The sequence below is a fragment of the Cololabis saira genome, chromosome 2, assembly GCF_033807715.1.
Source record: "Cololabis saira isolate AMF1-May2022 chromosome 2, fColSai1.1, whole genome shotgun sequence".
Taxonomy (NCBI): Eukaryota; Metazoa; Chordata; class Actinopteri; order Beloniformes; family Belonidae; genus Cololabis; species Cololabis saira.
In genome coordinates this window covers 9,761,523-9,783,246 of record NC_084588.1, presented here as the reverse complement: position 1 = coordinate 9,783,246, position 21,724 = coordinate 9,761,523, and the positions used below count along the sequence as shown (strand labels likewise).

Below are 21,724 nucleotides of genomic sequence, written 5' to 3'. Positions count from 1 at the left end.
GGAGTCCATTGTTTTCTAACTTATTTTAGTTTTTTTTTATTTTGAATCACCCAAATGTTTGATCAAATACACATTGCCAGCAAGTTGAAAACTATAAAGATAATCTGTTTCATTCAATGCAACAAAACTAAGTTGTGCATGAAACAAAGGTGATTGAAAGGTGTATTTTTTCCTGTACAGTTGTTTAATAACTGCCTGAGTTTTTCTTTGAATAATGAAAACAGCCTAAATAATGCACATCTCTTTAAGTATGGTGGTGGTAATGGAAAATACGTTCTTATTAATTTGTATGAATTAAATACAGTATTGAGTGAATTTATTTATACTCCACTTCAAATTGCCTTTTCCAATTGAATACAAAAGGTAAATGGGGAAAGGATCAAGTACTTGCAGACGTGCCTAGAGATCCTTTCAACACTCAATTGGTAGAAAATACTCCACTGTTCAAAGTGCAGTAAGATGTTTACTTTATGCTGTTTTCGTACCCAGGGAGACAAACAAATGTCAAAATTGGTACATTGGGGGAAAAACATTAATTTTCATCTTAATTTGTTTAGTTTTGCTACTATAATTCTCCCTGTACTATTTGTATTTTGCTTTTGGGTTTCAGCAGTTTTCAAAATACTTAAGGGATTCATTCAAATACTGTAGGGAGAAAACTAGAATAAGAGTGAAAAGGAGTGATGCAATCGTATGTATTCCCTAATGTCTCATTTAAAACGAAAACAGACAGACCGTACAAAACGATTTGGTTTAGAGCATTCTCCCTGCTCTTTCCTTGACTTTCATCTCACTAATAAGCTGTGAATCTCATCTCTTCTTCAGAGCTTTTTTCCTTTTCCTTTCATTTTAACATTAGGGGTGGCGGATGCAGTGGTGATTGAGATGCAAGCCCTGGCTTTCCTAGTAATTGCATTGCAGAAATATTTTGTTGGTAATAGCTTATTAAAAATGCTTAGCTTATACAAAAATTAATGAATAAAAAAAATTATAAAGCAAGTTTGGGAGAAAGCTTGTAATTTAAAATAAAATTAAAAAAATGTCTTTATTCAATCACAATGTGCTTGTCATTCTGTTGTCAGAGCGCATTTCTAAAAACATATTCAGGGACAGGTTAAACACATTTTTGCCATTGCCTTTTTAGATACTCTATTATTTAATTCTGACTTCAGTGAACATTAAAGTCATGAAATGTGTTTCATATTTTACCAAAGAACTCCTCTTACAAAATTAAGAGATGGCACTGAGAGCAGCAACCATTATTTTAAATTATATTTTTCAGCTTTTAATTACTAAAAAGGCACATAGCTCAAGTTTAGTTTTTTATAAAATAAAAAAATATATATTTTGGATCCATTTAAACCATCTTCTGTTTTTTATTTATATATACAGTATGTGTGCACTACTAAGCTTTCTTTTATGTTTTGTATTTTGTCATTGACAGGATACAGCAACATATATGTATATACTTCGCTGAAACTCGAAGAAGATGGGTCTTAGATTTCATTTTATTAACATGCATTGTGATTTTTCTCGACAATCAGATGTAATTCAGTCTCTGATGATACAGTACATCTTCAGCTCTATTAGGCTGATGTGATCTGCCTCAGATGGATGGTTTGAGACAGGCAGCACTGTAGCTCCAGTCCGTGGCTAAAAAAGCTTTCATGGTTCATTTCTGGTACAGATATATGATATGAGCCCTTCGCCCCCAAAATGATTCAATTACTTTTTTCCTGCTTTTGGGGAAAGTTCATTTTTACAAATTATAATTCTTCATTCGCCTCCATCTCTCTCTGCAGGTGGCAATGCCAAATTGCGGTACCAGATCACATCAGGAAACACGGGAGGTGTGTTTGATGTGGAACCAGAGGTGGGCACAATCTTCATCGCCCAGCCACTGGACTATGAACAGAACAAAAGGTAGGGGGGCAGTTCAAGGGGGGAACCTGCTATTCTAATAGGAATCCATTATCATATGTTATTATATCCCCCTTAGCTTTACACTTCACTTATACCACAACAGATTATATGATGAAGAATTCTTTTGAGTGCCTCGCTTACGGACTTTTGGTCCGTACTCCCAACTCATCACAATACTCAAGTTGCACAGCAGCCATCTATTTGTGTGTCATTGTTGCGTGACATGTTACATTGGTAACCCAGTAAATGGAAAAGAAGAAGGCTGTCTGATATCCCCTTTTTGAGTTGTACAATTGCATTTTTCTAATAATAACCATACATTTTTAGTGCCTACATCTAATCAATGACTAAAAAAAGGTAAAACTTGGAATGACAAAAGCACAATAATATTTCAAATTGAGTCACGTGATTCATATTCTGGTCTTGTGTCTGAAAGTCCTGTTACGTATTTGTCCCACCCCTCCAACCACTAAATAAGTGCTTTCTTTAATGTTAAAAGTGAGCCCATACAGACAAATGTTAGATTACTACCCCGTGTGTTAAGTATGTGAAGATGTCTGGGAATGCCCTGACGAAACCAAACTGTCCCTCAGGTACAAGCTTCATGTCCTGGCCTCCGATGGGAAGTGGGAGGACTACACTTCAGTGGCGGTGAACGTGGTTAACAAGAACGACGAGGCCCCGGTGTTCACTGTAAACGAGTACTACGGCAGCGTGACAGAAGAGCTGGACGGCTCCCCCGTGTTTGTCTTACAGGTACAATGCAGCTGCATGATAAAGCATGTCATATGGCATTGCAATTCGTTGTTTAGTTGGTGATGTTTATGTAAATCAGTTGCAACTCACTACGATCTAAATTAAATACAAACTCATCCTTGTGAAAATTGTACAAACAAAGTCTTAGCTGACTTTTTTCTTTAAAAAAAAGTGATCTGAACAGACAGTGTTGTCAGGCTGATAATGCAGAAGATTTTCTTGTTTTCATAGAACCCATTTATTAAACATTTGTGGCGCGCTAGGAAGTAACTCCTTAGAGTAAACAGATGGTCGAACCTCCTCTGGATCATTGACTCCAAGCAAGCGCTCTTTGCCTTTGTCTTTGTGTTGATCAGAACAGCTCTCACGACTTCTCTTAACAGCATCTCTGTGAGGTTAAGGTCTACACTCCTACTGGGCCTTCAAGTCAAAAGTTCAAGTCACGGAAGGCTGCTATGAATTGAAGGCTCTTTTAATAATAAGAGTTGTCTCATAGACTGTGTTTTTGGGTCATTTAGAAGCATCTCCCAGATGCAGTAGTTTGTTCTGCTCTGTTAAAAATACACATCAAGTTTATTTGTTTGGCGGTTAAGCCGTGTTAGTTTACACTCGGCAGATCACGCTAACAGGGAGTCAGACAGAAGAATGGCATAGAGAATCCAGGGGATTTTCAAAATAAAACACCACGAGCCTGCTCCGATAAATATAAAGACATTAAGTTAACCTGTCAAGTCTGTAGGTAGATAATTCAAAGAGTTTCACAAGAGAATTGGACCTCTGATGAGGAGAGGTTCGGTTTACGAGTTGAAATGCTAATTTAATCTGACACCATTTTTCACATGCATATTTCTAGAAAGAAAAAAGGGATGATAAACAAGTAGAAATGAGCAGACCGCCACACGATTCTTACGTGATCCGAAAGCCTCCGGGTAAACTCCTAATCTCATGAATCCAGCCAAGGAGACCTGATGACGGAGTTAAGCTGCAGCAAACCCAGCTCACGGTGCTCCCAGTCCCTGTGGGACTGATGGATAAGTCATGCTTAGGGTTGTTTCCCTGCTGCATCACACAACAACCCTGGTGTTTTCTGAATATAAAAGCATGAAACCAGGCCCCGAGATAACAAAACAAGCCCAAATCATGATAAACCATACGCAATTTGGTTTAAAAGTTGGAATCCTGGTTGGATATTGGTAAATTTGGCCTTATTGCATCATATAGCCTTGAGTATTCTTTGTGAACTATTCAGCTTTTATTTCATCAGTTCACAAAATATTATATTTATTGGATGATCTAGGATGTCTACGGCAATTTCAAGCATGCATTTTTTTTATTTTTTCCTTTGGAGAACAGCAGCTTCCTTGTGATTTTGCCATGGGTACCCTGCCTGTGGAATGGCTTCTGTATGGTAGAACCATGAAGAGAGATAATGGGCCATTCCAGTGACGTCTTAAAGCTTTCAGCTACAACTTGAGACACCTCGTCTACCTCTTTGAGGACGTCATTGGCAGGATCTTGGCTGGATTCCCACTTCTAAATAGAGGAACGACAGTCTTCATTTCTCTCCATTTACGGACAATTTGCCAAAGTGTGGATTGATCGATGCCCAAACACTTGAGATTCTTCTGAAACCCTTGTCAGCTATAACCCCTTGTGGTCCTTTTTTTTTTAACATACACTAACATGTAAGAACCCCTGCTGATAAGCATCCATTCAGGGCAAAATGCTTTTTTTCTGAAAGGCTTTGACAGTCTCGAATAAAACCCACTCAGTTTAAATGGATAGATGTGGTTCAATATTTGACTGGTATTGTATGTAAGAACCCTTTTCTTGCTCCTTAAAAAGAACTCAAACATTTCTTCCAAACATCCCGCTGCAGTAAAATCAATTAGTTAAAATATGTTTTCCCTGTCCAGGGTGATTTTGCTTCTGATTTATTGAGAATGATTGTGGAGGAGCAGACAAAATAATAGAGGCAGTTGAGGTGAGAGTTAGAGATGAAAAGATTGAATTTATCCAGATTCACCTGTAAATAGTTCATAACTACACTGAGCAGGTAGTAATTGCTTCCAGGCAAGATGTCAGTCTGAATTAGTGGTATATTAGCAATGAAATGCTGTGCCTTTGACATTTCAGGTGACGGCATCTGACCCGGATAAGGATGCGGACCAGGAAGCGCTGCGATACTCTCTCCACGGTCAGGGGGCAGAAAGCGAATTCATCATTGATGAAGTCACGGGAAAGATCTACGCCCAGCAGACCTTGGATCGCGAAGAGCGCGCCGTTTGGCGCTTTGTGGTTCTGGCTACGGACGAGGGCGGCGAGGGTCTGACGGGCTTCACGGATGTCATCATCAATGTGTGGGACATCAACGACAACGCTCCGGTCTTCACCTGCTCTCTCAGCTGCCACGGAGAAGCAGCGGAGAACTCTGTGATGGGAACATCCGTTATGGAGATGACCGCGACGGACCTGGACGACTCTGCCGTGGGGCAGAACGCCGTGCTCTCGTACAGGATCGTGGGCACCTTGGATGCCACCCACACTGACGTGGGAGGAGTGCCTGCCTTCTCGGAGGTTTTCACCATCAACCCCGCCACGGGAACCATCACCGTCGGGATGGGGGGTCTGGACAGAGAGATGATCGAGTCCTACCTCCTAGTGGTGGAGGCCAGAGACGGGGGAGGCATGACGGGAACTGGAACTGCAACCATTAAGATCAAGGACATGAACGATCACGCTCCGAGATTCACCGATCATTCCTGCCAGGCCAGGATCTCTGAGAATGCAGAACCCAATACAGAGGTGGGTCTCGCTGCACGAGAGTCGCTTATTTCCCATGACATTTGTAAGAAAAAATATCTCATTTGGTTGTGGATGTTATATATTTTGCGTTATCAATGTATCCTGTTTAGAATTACCATGTAAGTGTGATCATACTAAAAATATATATTTTTCTAGGCAGTGCTATTACTAGTTTTACTCAAACTAGATGGCAGGAGAGGTGGAATGTGCCTGATCCTGAAATGGAACAACAGGGAATTTAAAAGCACAAGTCCCTACAGCTCTTAGCAGCGTTTTGTAGTTTTAATTTCAATTCCTCAATTTTATATCCAGGATCCAAATTCATCTTTTATATTAACTGTATGTTTGCAGTTATTTTATAAGCAGAAAAGAGAAACAAGACCAGTCCAGGATGTCCATGAGAACAGTGATTATAGCTTTACACAAGAGGGCTTTTATCAAGTAGCTAATCCATACTAATATTGCCAGGTATTTAGATACCAGTGTAGCTGTTTGACTGCTGGATTTTTTACTGGGTCATATTTTGCCGACGTGCTGCTTGTAGCAGCTTAATTTGATTGAGGTATCTGAAGGCCATCCATGACAAACTCTTTGGTTTCAGTAGCACAGCAGGCACTATGTATTCAGACAATGATCTTTTCTATCCCAGGATAAAAAAAAATAAATATAAAATGAATAAAGTCTGAAACAGAATATTTTAAACATCAGTGCTTCGTTACTATCGGAAAGGACATTGAAGGGGAACGATTACATTTCATGTCTAGAACCTGCTTCGTTCACCTGGTGCTACTCATTTGTCCGTAGGTTCTGGTACTCAGTGCAGAGGACCGCGACACCGGGGAAAACGCCCAGCTCACCTTCAGTGTCGTGGCCGGAGACCAGGAGCAGAAGTTTAACATGGTCAGTCACAAGCAGGAGCAGCGTGGCGTCTTGAGACTGAAGAAACGCCTGGACTTTGAACGACACAACGAGAAGAAGTTCAACCTCACACTGAAAGTATGTAGAAGATATTCAAATAACAAACAATCTATTTGTCTGATCTGCCTTTTTTTACTCCCTCTAATCAAGGTTAAGTAGTTTTGTTTGTTTTAGTTTGTTTTTAGTTAAATGGGAAATTAAGTAATGCAATTGAGTTGTTGGAAATACAACCCCATTTCTAAAATTGGTGGTAGGCCTGCATGGCATGGTGCAGTACAAGCAAAATAATGTTTCCATGTGGTTGTTCCAGCACATGCCAAACTGAAGCCAAACTCTCTTGATTTTGTCCTCAAGCTCTTACATTTCCCTTTTCTGCAATTCAGCCACAGGAACGTTGTTTTGACCCCTCTGTGTGAACTTTGATTTGATGTCATTGCAATGTTACACATTAGACTGGCTCAAGCTGTCAAATCACCGTCATTTTCAATTGCAGTGTCACTGTATTCCTCAGTGCTTTATTGAAGTTTGTATAGGTTAAAATTTTTTGTCAGTCATTTTTGAATGACTGGGATCAGGTGGAAATGATCGTGTCTATCCTTAAGATTCATTACAGTTTTTCAGGCGTAACTTTCAACCTCGATTGGCAGTTGTAGCCTGGGACCTGACATCAGTGTTGCCAACCTAGTTACTTTCTCACCATGTTTCGTGAGTTTTAACACCCCTTTAATGACTCTTTTTGTTTTCTTTAAAAGTAACAAATCTTACGATCGACTCAGACACGGACTAAGGAGCAAGACAAATGTGGCGGGAACATCCCTAGAATTTACTGTTAATTGGAAAGTGAAAAAGCTAATCCTCCGTTTGAATGCTGTGAGTGCAACTAACGTGACATTTTGGCTGGAGGTCATGGACCTATGAACTCCACCTAAAAGATGAATGATTCTACTCTGAGCTCTTGCTGTTATGCAACAGAACGCTGCCAGTCCGAGATTTTCCCGAAATAAAAACATCAATTGCAGAGTAATGCTACAATTATATTGCCTTTTATTTTTTTTTTGACTGTTTTATTTTCAGTTTTGCAATGTATACAAACATATACCAACAGTATATACATAATATAACCAAAAAAAAAGAAAACCCAAAAAAAGCAAAAAAAAAAAACAATCGGTGTGGAAAGTCAATACAAACAACTACATTAAGTACTTTGTGTAAGAGATGTATCGATATGGTCTAGAGATAAGGCTGCCAAATTTTCAAAAAGGTGTTATATAATTTTCTGAGACAATATGTGATTTTTTTCCAGAGGGATGCAATTATTCATCTCAAAAGACCATCTGTCGATAAATGAGGGGAATCAGATTTCCATGACACTGCAATGCACTTCTTGGCCACACACAGAGCAACTTCCATGAATTTGAGTTGTGCACTGTTTAGAGAACCACGAATACATGTAAAGTTCCCCAATAAACACAGTTCAGGGTCCAGTGGAAACTAACTCCTGTGATCCTGGTTAAAGTGCAGCAGATATCGGGCCAGAAAGGCCTCACTTTGGTTCAGTGCCAGGTACAATGCAGAAAGGAACCAACTTCAGTGTCACATCTGAAGCTCTGACAGGTCAGATTTGAATGAGTGTCATTTTTCTGGGGTAAGGTATAATTGATGTAGAATATTATCGTTAATCAGTCTATACCGGGCATTGATAGTCGTTGACAAGCTGTCTAGACATAAGTCTGCCCAGAACTGTTCATCAATTGTAACATTAAGATCCGTCTCCCACTCCATTCTAGACTTATGCAAACCTGGTTTTGGGCCCTCATTCATCAACAGGCGATAGATTTTAGAAATGGATTTATACGTGTTCCCCTCATAAAGAAATCTCTCAACATCATTCATGACAGGCAAAGTCACGTTGCGTCTTATTTTGATTATTTATAACAGGCAGACACAAATCCGTAATTGCTTATTTATTAGTCCTATTGTACCCTTCTATGGTTTGTGAGGCTTTGCTTGTGCGGTTCCTGCTCCAGGTGGAAGACCTGGATTTCTCAAGCCTCCTCCACTGTGTGGTGGAAGTGGAGGACTACAACGACCACGCTCCGGTCTTCATCCCACACTTCCTGTCGCTCGCCCCGCTACCGGAGGACGTCACCGTGGGAACCAGCGTGGCCCGTCTGGTGGCCAGTGACTTGGATTCAGGCCAGAACTGTGATGTCACCTACAGTTTATCAGAGGACTCAGATCCTGAGGGTTTGTTCACTATCGACCAGTCCGGTCTGCTCTCAGTGGCCAGGCCGCTGGATCGGGAGAAAACACCCCAGCATCATTTGGTCGTCATAGCAACAGATCACGGGGTTCCATCTCTGATGGGTAGCGCCACAGTCCAGCTGCCTCTGTTGGATGTTAATGATAATGGACCAGAATTTGAGGCGGCATACTCCCCGATAATCTTTGAGAACATGGCTGGACCACAGGTATGCTTGATTTGATGTCAAATATGACAATACTGTGTAAAATTATGTTTGTTGGGACGATAGCAAGTGACAAGCCTCCATCCTCTCCCTCCTTGTTTAGGTAGTAAGATTGAATCAAACGTCGACGCTCCTCCGAGCTGTGGACCGTGATTCTCCCGATAACGGACCACCCTTTCACTTCACCGTGCCCCTCGAGTATCGCCATAGCAACGACTTCTACCTTCAGGACAACCTAAACGGCACGGCGACACTAACAGCTCTGAGGATGTTCGATCGTGAGCGCCAGAAAGAGTTTCTCATTCCAGTTATCATGAGCGACAGTGGAAATCCAGCCAAAACGGTGACCAGCACCCTCACCGTGACAATCGGGGACCAAAATGATCATGAACACGTGGCGGGGGAAAAGCAGATTTTCATCAACAGTCACAGAGGTGAGAAAGTTACAGTCGCTTAAAAATATTTGAAAAATCTTTTGTATTTGAACAAAAACTGGTCATTCATTTATGCACATGTCTTTTAATGCAAAAGCAAAATAATTTCGGTCTGATAAGGCGCAACACCTTTATTCTTATTCTGTTGTAGAATAGCTTGTTTGTTTGAAGCCACATTTCCCAAGGTCCCAATTTTAGTCGAGCTTTAACTGTCAGTCAGACAGTTTCCCCTGTGATTGCAGAGGAGCATTCAGATGCAAAACAAGCCCGAACCACCATCGCTCGACCACCGTGGTTGACACCGTCTCAAGTGTTTGCTTTTGACCGAAGTGGCATATGTCATTGTCAAGAATCCTCCACTTTGGTTTCACCTTCTTAAGGACTTATTCCTGAGGTCTCAGGCGCTTGTTCTGATGCAGCTTTACGAATCCAAGCCCTGCTGCATTTTTGTTTTTCATCATTCTGATAAAAAAATCTTCAAATAACTTTTAATGATGAACTCCATTATCTGGAAACGGTCGTATAATCCTTCTCACATTGATGGACACAAACAATGGTTTTCGTCTAACAATAAATGAATGAATGATAAATGAAGACATTGTTATTATGTTTTGTATTGTTGTATGTATGTACCTGGTAAGATACTGTTTTGCAATAGGTCATTATAATAATTGTTAGATGATGTAATCAACACAAATACAAGTGGGTGTAAATATGATAGTTAGCCACATCCAGCCCTTTAATAAAGTCACGTCTGCCTTATCCCAGCATGCCCAGAGTCACAGAAGCAAGGCATTGAACAATTCAACGTACACGTAGTCACATGGAAATCAAAAAGAGCTTCACAAACATTATTTATATGTTTTGTAGTCATAACTTAGTCTTAGTCCGTGATTATTTTAAATCAGTTATTGGAAATATGTTAATTTTACAAGTAGAAGAATTGTGTTTCTCCTGTTTTTTAAACAGATAAACAATCTTTTCTTTTCCACTGACAGATTCAATTAAGCAGTGAAACACTATGTGTGACCCCTTGCTGTTTCACTGTGTATAACTTATTTTGGCAAAGAAAAACTCTGGGGTAAAATGTGTTTTATAAAGTTTTCCCCTTGAAGCCTACCCTCTGAATATTAACTACTTATTTTAGTTCCCCGATCCTGATCATTGTGCATTCAAACAGCATATTCGGCTTCGTATTCTCCCAAATAACTAGCAATGTCTGTGGTTCTGCTGACAGGAAATGTTAAGTGAAGGCTAAACCATGTATATTTTGGACTTTTTCCATCTATTCTCTACATTTTTTATGTATTTCATCTTTGTGATAAAACATTTAGTTTACATTTAATTGCATATGACAGATGAAACATCAGGGCAGGGAAGCATGTTTACCTTCAAACCTAATATGTCTTGCTCTGCTGTATCAACGTCACGTAAACTGAGAGTGAACTCAGACTGAGACGTTCTGTCTTTTCAGGTCGTATGCCGACCACCGTGCTTGGAAAAGTCTACTCTCCTGATCCTGACGACTGGGACAACAAGACCTATGTGTTTGAAGGACATGTGCCAAGGTGAATGAAACCCATTCCGATTTGTAGTCGTTTCCTCTCAAACGTTACTGTGAAGTGAAACAAGAAGCAAAGTTTGCTGTGCGTGTTTGCACTCGTGCTCACGGTGGTGCAGGAAACATCCTGGATTGCCTGACACCTGTGTTTGCTGAGGGAGACGTGTGGTTCAAGGTTACAGGATACTGTGATATTGAAGATGCTGGTCGGGGTTCAGCTTCTTCAGCGTTTCCTCAATCTAAAGTTTTATTTGCCAAACCTTTAAAAGTGGGTAGCATAAAATAGGCTGCTATGATCAGATCTGGGGGGAAAAAATGGAGCTGAGCTGCTGTATATCTGTGGTGTTTTGACCAAATTACGTCACCGACATTTTCAAAGATCCAATTCCAAATACTTCATTAATCCCCGAAGGGAAATTAATTGCTGCGGTAGTAATTAGAGATGGTTACAGCTGTGGTAGTGGTCTGTGCCGCAGCGGATCTGAAGACACTCAGCTTTATAAATACTTCAGGGATTTGTTTCATCTTGCAGCTTGAATATGTCTCCTTCAGTGATGCTTGGGAGGATCTGGTGTTCTCTCACGTGTCCAGGAAGGTAGAGGAAGGTCACTGCCCAACACGCTGGCCTGAGCTAACGATAGTAATAAAGCAACCACCGACATCTCCAGGGTGCAACGGCATTTAGTTATGCCGCATTTTACATGTCATTCGTTTTTTAAATTCACTTTGTGCTTTTATTTATATTTTACACAGCGTCCCAACTTTTTTAAGATTGACTTTGAACTTCATTATATTCTTTGAAAGCTTCTTGAAAGCTTGTGTCGGGTTTTCAAGCAGCAGGCGGACACAAGCGCAGACGTGACTAAAGTATGGTTTAATAGGAAAAATCACAGCGCACGCTGAGACACGGGTGTAGCTGGAACTCACAAGGAATGTGGATGAAACAATAGCACACAATGAGCTGGGATTGTGCAGGGTGTTTGTAGGCAACCAGGTGAAATGGATTTAGGGGCAGTCCATGATGAGGAGAACTAGGGGATGCTGGGAGTTGTAGTGTCAGGACTGGAGATCAGAAGGCTGGGGATGCTGACCGTGGTAGCGGGGATGACAACTACACTACTGGATTATTTATACAGTAGTGTGAATAATACATTAGCATGTAGTACTCTATTATTAATACACACATGGGTGTAAAGTTCAAGTTGAGTGGTTTTGCAGACATTTACTTAAAACGTTTTATGTATTTTGCTTTTTTCTTTTGTTTAATAATATTTAAACAATAGCATCGACCCCAATGGTTTCGGTTATGAAGACATGTGGATGATGTGATGTAGAAACATTTAATTTCAATCCCCGATTCATAACCCTATCAGATGTTAGAATATCTGGCATGTCGATTACTTCAGGATGGACATAGTTTTCTAGAGGTTGGACAAAGAAGTTTCTTTAATCAGAATCTTAAAGAAGTGTATTGCCAAGTAGTTTAACTACAAGGAATTTGTTGTGGTGATTGGCGCAATACAAAAGAACAAATGGTATTAAAGGAAAAAATGTACAACATGTTAGTTTCAAAGTGCCGGAGTAATGAGTCGGTACAAAGGTGACCTGGGATGTGCGTTAATGTGACGCATAAGGTCAGACGTTGGAACGAACCATCAGCATTCTCCATGCTGCGCTGACCGTGTTGATCCTGCATCACATGGTTTCTTCAGCCGTGATCAGTCTGATCATTTCCTCTATCTGATCTTTTTTTGACCATGCTGACATTTGTCCAACAACTGAAACAAATGTCCCTGTAGACTCGTAGCACAGTGATTAATCAGTAGTTAGTTGTACCTGCAGCAGCTGGGTGTCCTCGGACACAAAGTCATTGCAGAATAGCAAAGGTGAGGACATGCAGCACGTGTGCATCAGGTAAATTGTGCAAGCGCAACATTAATGCCATTTTTGAGTTTGAGCTTGAATTTATTTCGATCAGTTATCAAAAAAAAAAAGTCCTTCCAACAAAACAAGAAAGGGTACATAAGTCTGACCGAAAGGGTTAGGGCTTAAGCTAACGAGCTTATAGATGCCCTAACCTTTATACCATCAAATCATAGCATACGTATATACAGTACGCACACATACACATTGATACATTCATGCTTGGATCTACACCCATATACAGTGCACATACTCATATACACATAGATTTTCCCCCGTACACACATACCTACCACCTATATATATATATACACATACACAGCTAATACCAAACATAATACCAGAGATTCAGTTAAATTTCCCCCTAAATCGTGATTATATACCATCATGTCTAAATACATATCCAGAGTAGGGCTGGGCGATATATCGAGATTTTAATATATATCAATATATTTTCAAACGCGATATGGTACGAGACAATATAGTTTATGTCGATTTAAAAAAAATATATATATATTTCTTTTTTTTCATGATTTTGATATAGCTTATTTTGTGACAAATTGACTTGAACGTTTTATTTGAGATTTGCACAAATGTTTAGTTATTTGCACAACTGTCAACCTCAGTGGAAAAGTCTGCCTGTTACTGTCTACATTGTATTAATTGCACAGTGTATTTTAATTTAATTGTTATGCAGGAAAGGGATATTTGTTTTATTTTATTCAAGAAGCATTTTTATTCTATATATGCAGGCAGTTTATTTTTATTTCATTTGTTTTATACATGTTGATATTGTGCAGACCTCTGTTAATAAAGGAACCTGTGTGACATTTGGTACGAGGCTTTGTATTAAAACTGACTGTTTTTTTAAGGGTTTGCCTCAGAAAAAAATGAAGCTAACAGAGATGTTATGCTATAATGCTTTGGGGGAAACCCCAATTATGGCACAGAAAAAATATCGATATATATCGAGTATCGCCATTCAGCTAAAAAATATCGAGATATGACTTTTGGTCCATATCGCCCAGCCCTAATCCAGAGTATTGTTTTTAAATTTGTTTTTTGATTTGCGCGATATTTTTACTTTCTTTGTTCTTGTCAGGTAACTTATTCCACAGCTTCACCCCATGGACAGATACACACATGCTTTTCCGAGTAGTATGTACAATCGGTTGTTTGAAATTCCATCTCCCTCTTAGCTCATATCCTCCTTCTCTATTACTAAGAATTTTTTGTGTATTACCAGGAAGTAAATTATTTCGTGCTTTATATACGTGCTTTTTTAAGACCACATTCTATGTACTTGTATGTTCTGTATATACTAGAAATGTTCTTAATGGAAGCAAACAGTTTGCATACTTCTCACATACTGCAGATTTTAAAATTGTTTTCATACTGTACACTGTGTACTATGTGCTATATATTTAGTGCGGAGACTTGACAACAGCCTCAGTCTCAGGTCCACTGCTCAGTGGTCGGTGGCTGAAGCATCGACATGAACAACCTTGCTCATCCCTGTGTGCAGTGTGTTTTTATTCACCGCCTGTTTGTTCTCCCTCTCAGTTACTTCATCCTGAACAAGCGGACAGGTTTCCTCATCATCAAGGAGAACGCCCCGCCTGGCACCTACCAGTTCCAGGTCCGTGTGTCTGACGGACTGTGGCCGGACGCCATCTCCACCGTAACTGTACATGTGAGAGAGCTGCGGGACGACGCCATCTACAACTCGGGGTCCCTTCGCCTGGCAGGTGAGCCGCAGGAATATCCCTCATACAAATGATTGTTTAATCCTGAAGAATGACTTTTAACCCCATTCGCTGTTGTCTTGTCTGGTTTCTTGGGCTGATGTTCGCCGATGGTTTATGTTCTCTTTTTCCAACGTACGGTCTGGCCTCGGCTTGTTACCATGAGAGTTCCACGTGCAGCTCTAAAACCTTTAACTGTGGACAAGCGGCTCCACTTTTGTCAGCGCACACTTAAAGAAACCCCGTTTTCACGACTTCCGCTGGGGAAATAATTGGCTGCGGATTTGCTCGGCCAGCACATTCCCCACACGTTTTGAGCAGCATCCATCTTCACCTGATGTACATCACATCGGCTGTCTTCTCGGAATTAAATTCACATTATAGAAATAGGACATGGCTGAGGAATTTTTATGATTTCAGAGACACCATTAGATATTTAATAGAATCAGACGGGGAGGCCAACAGATGCTTCGGGAAGACCGAAGCAGATCACAGGAAGAGAAAGAGAAGGAAAAGAGGTGCAAGTAAGAGTCAAGCCCCATATAAGCAGATAAAATGATTTTCTCCTCCATACTAAAAGAGGGCCAATGTAAATTTACATGCACAAAATCCTGAAGCAGTGTGCTGAAAAACACGTGCACCTGTTTCAATATTTCTGCAGAGAAAGGGAATGCAGAGACTGGATTTACATATGCACTCATGTCACAAATCAATAACTGCCTACGGTAGGAAGTGATTGTTATCTCTCTTCATGTGCTTCATTTTGTAGTCTTTTTTGGTCCGTTTGCTGTGGTTAAAGGAGGCTGCGTGGTCCAGGCCATCTTAGCCTAGCTGCGGGCCAGATTGTGTATAGATTGAAAAAGCACTTCATGTAACAGAGGGACTTGTGTTGAGAATGTAAGAAAACCAATATCTGTGATCTGTAAATGTGCTTTTCACTCAAATTCTTTTAACCTGCAATTCAGTACAGAGCAACTTCAGAAGATTGGAAGTTTGCCATTTTTGTGTGTGCATGTGTGTGTGTGTGTGTGTGTGTGTGTGTCTGCGTGGGTGTGTGTGTGTGCATGCATGTACATGCAAATAGGTAGCCATTTCCAGAATTTTCCGTTTCCACATGAAGCTTTGGAGTAAACACTCATTGATTCTCAGTCTCACGGATTATGAAAATATTCTACTTATAGCATTACTTACACCCTCCTTGACATTCTAAATCCCATTTGAAGAACAAATGCGGAATGCAATAAGGAAGCTCAAAGAAAGCACGAGTTAAATCTGCCTTACAGAGATTACGCCTCCATCTCACTCCCCCAAAACTGATAGAAAAGGTAAAAATGTAGTAAACAAAAAGTCCTTGAGATGTTCACGTAGCGCAGTCTGAGAGAGGCAAGCACACTTAGAAGTTCATCCAGCGCACAGTGCAGGCTGATGCAGCTCGTGTTAAACCATCCAAACGTTATAAGGTCATTCTATCTACCGTTTTATCAATATGTACTGTATAATATAGACAAGTTAGGACATTATATCTCTGTCAGTTTTGACATGTTTGACCTCCAGGGTGACTTCCTTTGCTTCTTTTGCGGACCTGACACTATTCATCGTCAGTACATGTGGTAGTTTTTAAACCAGAACTGTTTTTACAACAGAAACCACTAAAACACAAAAAGTTGATAAGGTCACCTGCTGCTTGCTTTACAAACAAACACTTCGTCCATCCTGTCAGCGTAGGATCATGGCTGTTCTTATCTAAAAAAGCTGGAGGACGCTGTCGTGAATTAGCCACTAAACCAGATGATGTGCTTAGATTATCTCTGCCTGGCTCCAAAGAGAATAAATTTACGAGAGGAGCCAGTTGTACAAATCGGATGTGTGGAGTTTGAATAACCAACTGTCACTGTCAGAGCTTAAGTTAAATATATTGATCTTTATTTGGAACTATTATTCAATTAATGAAATGTCAGATAACGACTATAATCTGCCCTGTCAATCATTAGAGGGACAATGTTATTTCCTGAAATCGCTCACTGTATCTGAACAAAGAACTGAAGTTCAAATTTTTTTTGTCATTTCTCAAAAAATGATTATGCCTATGAAGCAGAAACCTCCAAGATGTTTAAAATCTATACATTTTAATTTAGTAACTGAGATGTATGTAAACTACTCCCAAAAGTCAGTTGACCTAGCAGCTGATGGAGTTTGTGGTCACGCGAGTCTGTTTCTGTATTGATTATTAGAAGATAAGACTGAGTTTAACCCTCCCAGGACACTAAGGGTCACAAACCCAGCCAGTGCGCTGGGAGGGTTAAATGTGCACGGTAAGGTGGACAACATGGCAAATTAACTTCCCTGCTGACTCTTAAATTCCTGAGTGGGGTTTAGATAGAAAATATTGAACCAGTAATTTGGAGATTACTTTTTTGGTTGGTTGGCCACAAGGAGTCACAGAAACATTTGTGTCATTTACTTCCTTTTGTTACTTCACATTGAAAGTGTAACCTTTCTAGCGGCCTAATTTCCTGCCTTTATGATCTTATTTTCAATAAGTGTCTCCTGTGAATCTTTTCACTCTGCCTTTAAATATGTTAGGTATCTTGATGTCTTTGATTTAAATTTGTTTTTCAGTGTAAAAGACCACAGGCTTGACTTTTTTTGTTTTCTGATTAAGATTCTCCTTCCTGCATGTCAGAATTCTTCCAAAAACCAAAACGCAGCTCCACTGGGTCGAGCCAGAACGGTCTTAGAACAAAGCACGTTTGTTCTCACTCTCACCACAGCACGTATCACCAGGGAGGGATAATTAAGTGAAGAAAAGAAAGTGTGGGGGTACAACCTCAAATGAAGCGCCAGGAAAGTAGAAAGCAGAAGTGAGCTGGGAGGCTGGATCAGAGCCAGGTGCAAGGCTGCCATTCTGTATTAAGAGTTACTCCCCTTCTCCCAGCCGTCCTGACTGTCTCTCTGTCTGCCCGCGTCCTTGTTTCTCCCCCCAGACCAACTGATGGGAGCTGACATTCACCTCAATCCCTCACACTGTATTCACCGAGCCCCTCCTGAGTCCCCTGCCTTCCTCTTAATGCAGAAGCTCCGTCTCTGTGTTTTCAATCCCCGCCCTGATCACTTTTCCAACCCCGTTTTGTGCTTTATAATGCTAAAGAAGAGGCTCTTATTACACCCCGGCTTGCTGAGCAAAACGATTTCTGCTCTTGTTTCTTACTCCAGTAATGCCCTTGAAGTAATGTGTTTGTTTTTAAATTCTATTTCTTTTAAGCAGCAAATTACCTATTTATGTCTGAGCAGAGAGCCAACCCAGTTTTCAAACTGTGCAGTAGAAAAAACCCCCACTAAATTAAAGGAAAGGAGCTCTTGCAAGTTTTAACTCGGAGAGGTCCCCCGGTAGGAGTGGAGGTTAGTTTTTACAGCACTGTCCAAAAATTACTTTTTGCACATCCTACTGCTCCATCACGATCTTGTTTTTCTCTTCCATCATTACTTTCGCTGGTGTTGTATTTATTTCTCCCATTACATTCGCTTTAACTCCGTGAGCTAGTTTCATCATTGTTGATGTGTTGGATAGTGCAGCAAAGCAACAACAGTCGGTGCAAGAGACGGCGGTAATTGCGGTTTGTAGTGATGGGAAACCAAGGAGCCAAATATTCTTTCAAACTGAACTAAAATTAATATTTTAACATGGAGAAAATAATTGGTGCTTCTTTAAAAACATAATTTCTCTGTTTAGTTTAATTCAGCTTATGATCACAAATCACAATATAAAAGGACATTTCGAAAAGGAGAATGTAAAATTGCAGATCTGCTCACCTCGCTCCGCACTCGCAATGGCCACTAACACTGTGTTCAAGCTGCTGCTCTCCCACATCAAGAGGAAGTGGTTCAGGCACCTGGTTGGGATGCCTCCTGCGTGCCTGCCTGGGGAGGTCCACCCAGGAGGAGGTTGATGCGTATCTATGATAGATATACAATCAACCTGGGGAGATTGTATATCTCAGCTGGCCAGAAAATGCAAGGGGAGCTGAAGGATGCGGCCAGGGAGAGGGAGGTCTGGGCATCTCAGGTTAGCCTGCTGACCTGCACCGCGGAGAGGGATGGATAGATGATACTTACATTCACTTTGACTTGTTTTTTGGTTTTGTATGAACACAATATGATTTATTATGTTTGCAGGCTTCATTTTTTTCTTTTCTTAAATCATTGCAAGCCATCACATACCTTCCAAAACACTTTGCAGTATGTGTTGTTCCAAAATCTCAAAATCATTTTCTGCATTAGTCTTGCTGCTGTAGAAGTTAAGATTAGCTTTACTTCCACAACCTTATACCACCACAAAGCAAGGCTCCGACTTGCTGTTGGTAACAGTCTGAATATTTCACCTGTCTTGGTCCCAACTACATGACACTCGTTCGTTGCAAAATAAAAAAAAGATTTGCAATACTGGCTCACCTGACCCTTGCTCAGGTGTCCACTACGTGGTGGTCCATCCTATAGGGCTCCAAAACCGAGACATTGGCACTGCCTCCAGGAAAGATAGGCATGAGGCATAGGGGTTTTAGGGGGCAGCTCAATTCCAGGGTTTGACAAAAATTGACCAAAGTAATCTCTTGCTGATATGATTATATTAGTTATTAAAGGGATTGTGACATGAAAAACACATTTTTCTAGATTTTTTGTGTTTTGTTGGGTGTCTTGACATCAATTACACCCAAAAAACAACGAACTTTTAACATTCAGGGTATTGTGTGCTTTCTGGGATTTTCCGCATAACTGTGCAAAAACGGCGCACCTGGTTTGGTGGCGGATCGTTACGTAACGATCCGCTAAATCACCGCCCCCTCCACCCAGCTCCTGCCTCCTCTCCTCTCCAGCGCACCATAAAGGCTGATTTATGGTTCCGCGTTACACCGACGCAGAGCCTACGGCGTAGGGTTACGCGGCGACGCGCACCATACGCTGAACCCTACGGCGTAGGGTCTGCGTCGATTTAACGCGGAACCATAAATGAGGCTTAACACGGAGCTGTTTAGAGCCTCTTTTGTTCTAATCACCGGAGGAAAACTGCTAAGAAGACCCGCGGCCACTGACTGGACTTAAGATAAGGGGACAGTGCTGCTTGCATGCCTTTATTTTTATGATTGTTTGCTGTGGTTCGCCCTCCTGCTTTTCCGTGCATGCTTCGCCTGTCGCTCCCGGCTTAACTCTCCGACGCCGCTGTGAGCGTATGGCTGGAGGAGGAGGAGGTTTGGAGGAGGAGCGGAGCAATGATTGACAGGAAAGGGGGGAAAGGAAGCATTTTTCACGGCGCAAAAAAACACTGTAATAAAAAGCCAGGAAAAGATTACTAGAGTGAAGTTTTTCTTGTTACACTCTTTTAGACACATTTGAGGGATGTTGCCCAAGACTTTTAATAGTGTTAAAAGCATGTTAAAAATGATGTCACAATACCTTTAATAAGTGATGGTTTCTGATGCTGTGCTGATTTTCTTTTTTTTAACAAAGTAGAGATTATTTGTCAGTTTACGCTTCATTTACAGATTCTGCTTTTCTGTCAAGTCTTCATTACAGTCACAAATTGATATCTTTTTGAATTATTATTATTATCGTTTTTACATTATTTTTTTTATTCAAATGAGCATTTTCCATATTGTTGAATTTGTTTTTCATTTGAAATTGTATTTATATTTTTTTGTGATCAACACAAAATGATCAACAGGCAACTTTAGAGAGAAGGTAAAGTTAAATCCAAGCTTTTTTTGTAGAAAGATTGAAAAGAGGTTAATCATGGCATACACCAGTCTTGGACATAATCTTTTTGGTTATATGAGCTGGGGGCTTGGGGTCTTTGTAGACACAGGCTTCCCAGGTGCCATCAGATTATATCAGACTGGCATCATGGGAGTGTGGAAGCTAGGAAGACACCTTGGACTCTTTGTCATGTGACTGTCATGATGCTCAGAATATCTGGTTGTTGCAGGATAAGTAGCGTTACTTACTTTTCTCCTCATGATTTTAATGTTGTCCGACTGATGTGTATACACATAGAGAATAAAGACAGCAGTCTTAGGAAAGTTGCCAGCTGCTTCAACTGAGGGCCACCCAAGCTATCAATTGTAGCTTTAAAAACATTTTAAATATTGCCTTAAAGTTACAGAATGTCTCTACCTTCCAAACTTAAACTTGGAGCTTGTCCCACCACAGCAGCTTTGCCTCACTTTCTACGATAAGAATCTCTATGAACCAACTGCAAGCCTGACAGTCTGACAGTGAAGGGCTCAGATGGGGGAAAACTAGAAGAATGAGGTCTTCAAGACTGCATTCACACTCCAGGTCTTAGTGGCCAATTCTGGTTTAATGCCTATATGCAGATTTTTTAACGAGCTGACTATTTCATCCTATAAAAGTGACCCATATTTAATTAACGCTGGTTATGAGCTGGTGAAACAACTTGCAGGGTAAATGGGCTTGGCTACCAACCTGGAAAAGTTGGGTCTCAAGGGAGAAAAACAGACGCTACTCTCAATCGACAGTTACTGTGGATGAAATGAGTGCAGGCAAAAAAAAAAAGCAGTGGACCCACTTTCATGAGTGCATTAACGCCATATCATCCCGCCCATTATCTTTTAGTTTGTTTTTGTTGTTTTTTTTTAAAGATTTCTTGTGTCTTTAGTGACCTATTTTGAAAGTGGTTAAACAGGAATCTTTGGGTAGAGAAAGGGGGGAAAACAAGGAGTAACAGGGTCTGATTTAGTTTGATTTAGAATCATAATCAGCAGATTCAATTGTATGTAATTGATTTGGCGTTTTGACATATTTTATCTATCTCCACTTTTTCTCTCACACAGACACACAATGAAGCCTGAAACCCATCTGAAAAGTATCTGAACCCATGTTCTTTTTTGCTGCTTACACGTTCATGTCTGATTTGTGCCACACAGAAGTCAACAAATCGGAATTGGGTCACTTGTACCCAGCAGCATAAATGCAGCCAAAGATATGTTGGAGTTTTGGTCATTTAGGGTTGTATGTGTGTCTGTGCGTGGAGAAATTCCTTTAAATGTTATGCTGAATTTTACGGGAAGGCAATGTAGAGCATTTTATATTGGAAAAAATATGATCTTTCCTATTAATACTCATCAAAAGAGGCTGAAAAACCTTTGACTAAGGAAGACCAAAGGCAGTCCTCCAAAT

General features: G+C 40.5%; 1 protein-coding gene across 1 annotated transcript in view; it reads left to right on the top strand.

Annotated features, from left to right (window-relative positions):
- Positions 1 to 21,724, top strand: part of si:ch211-186j3.6 (neural-cadherin) — a 361,581-nt gene that overhangs the window by 187,645 nt on the left and 152,212 nt on the right. The window contains exons 17-24 of the mRNA XM_061737325.1: positions 1,803 to 1,923; positions 2,517 to 2,679; positions 4,816 to 5,484; positions 6,289 to 6,480; positions 8,430 to 8,873; positions 8,974 to 9,304; positions 10,779 to 10,872; positions 14,352 to 14,536. Of these exons, the coding sequence (XP_061593309.1) occupies positions 1,803 to 1,923; positions 2,517 to 2,679; positions 4,816 to 5,484; positions 6,289 to 6,480; positions 8,430 to 8,873; positions 8,974 to 9,304; positions 10,779 to 10,872; positions 14,352 to 14,536 (2,199 nt within the window). The remainder of the gene's footprint in view (positions 1 to 1,802; positions 1,924 to 2,516; positions 2,680 to 4,815; positions 5,485 to 6,288; positions 6,481 to 8,429; positions 8,874 to 8,973; positions 9,305 to 10,778; positions 10,873 to 14,351; positions 14,537 to 21,724) is intronic.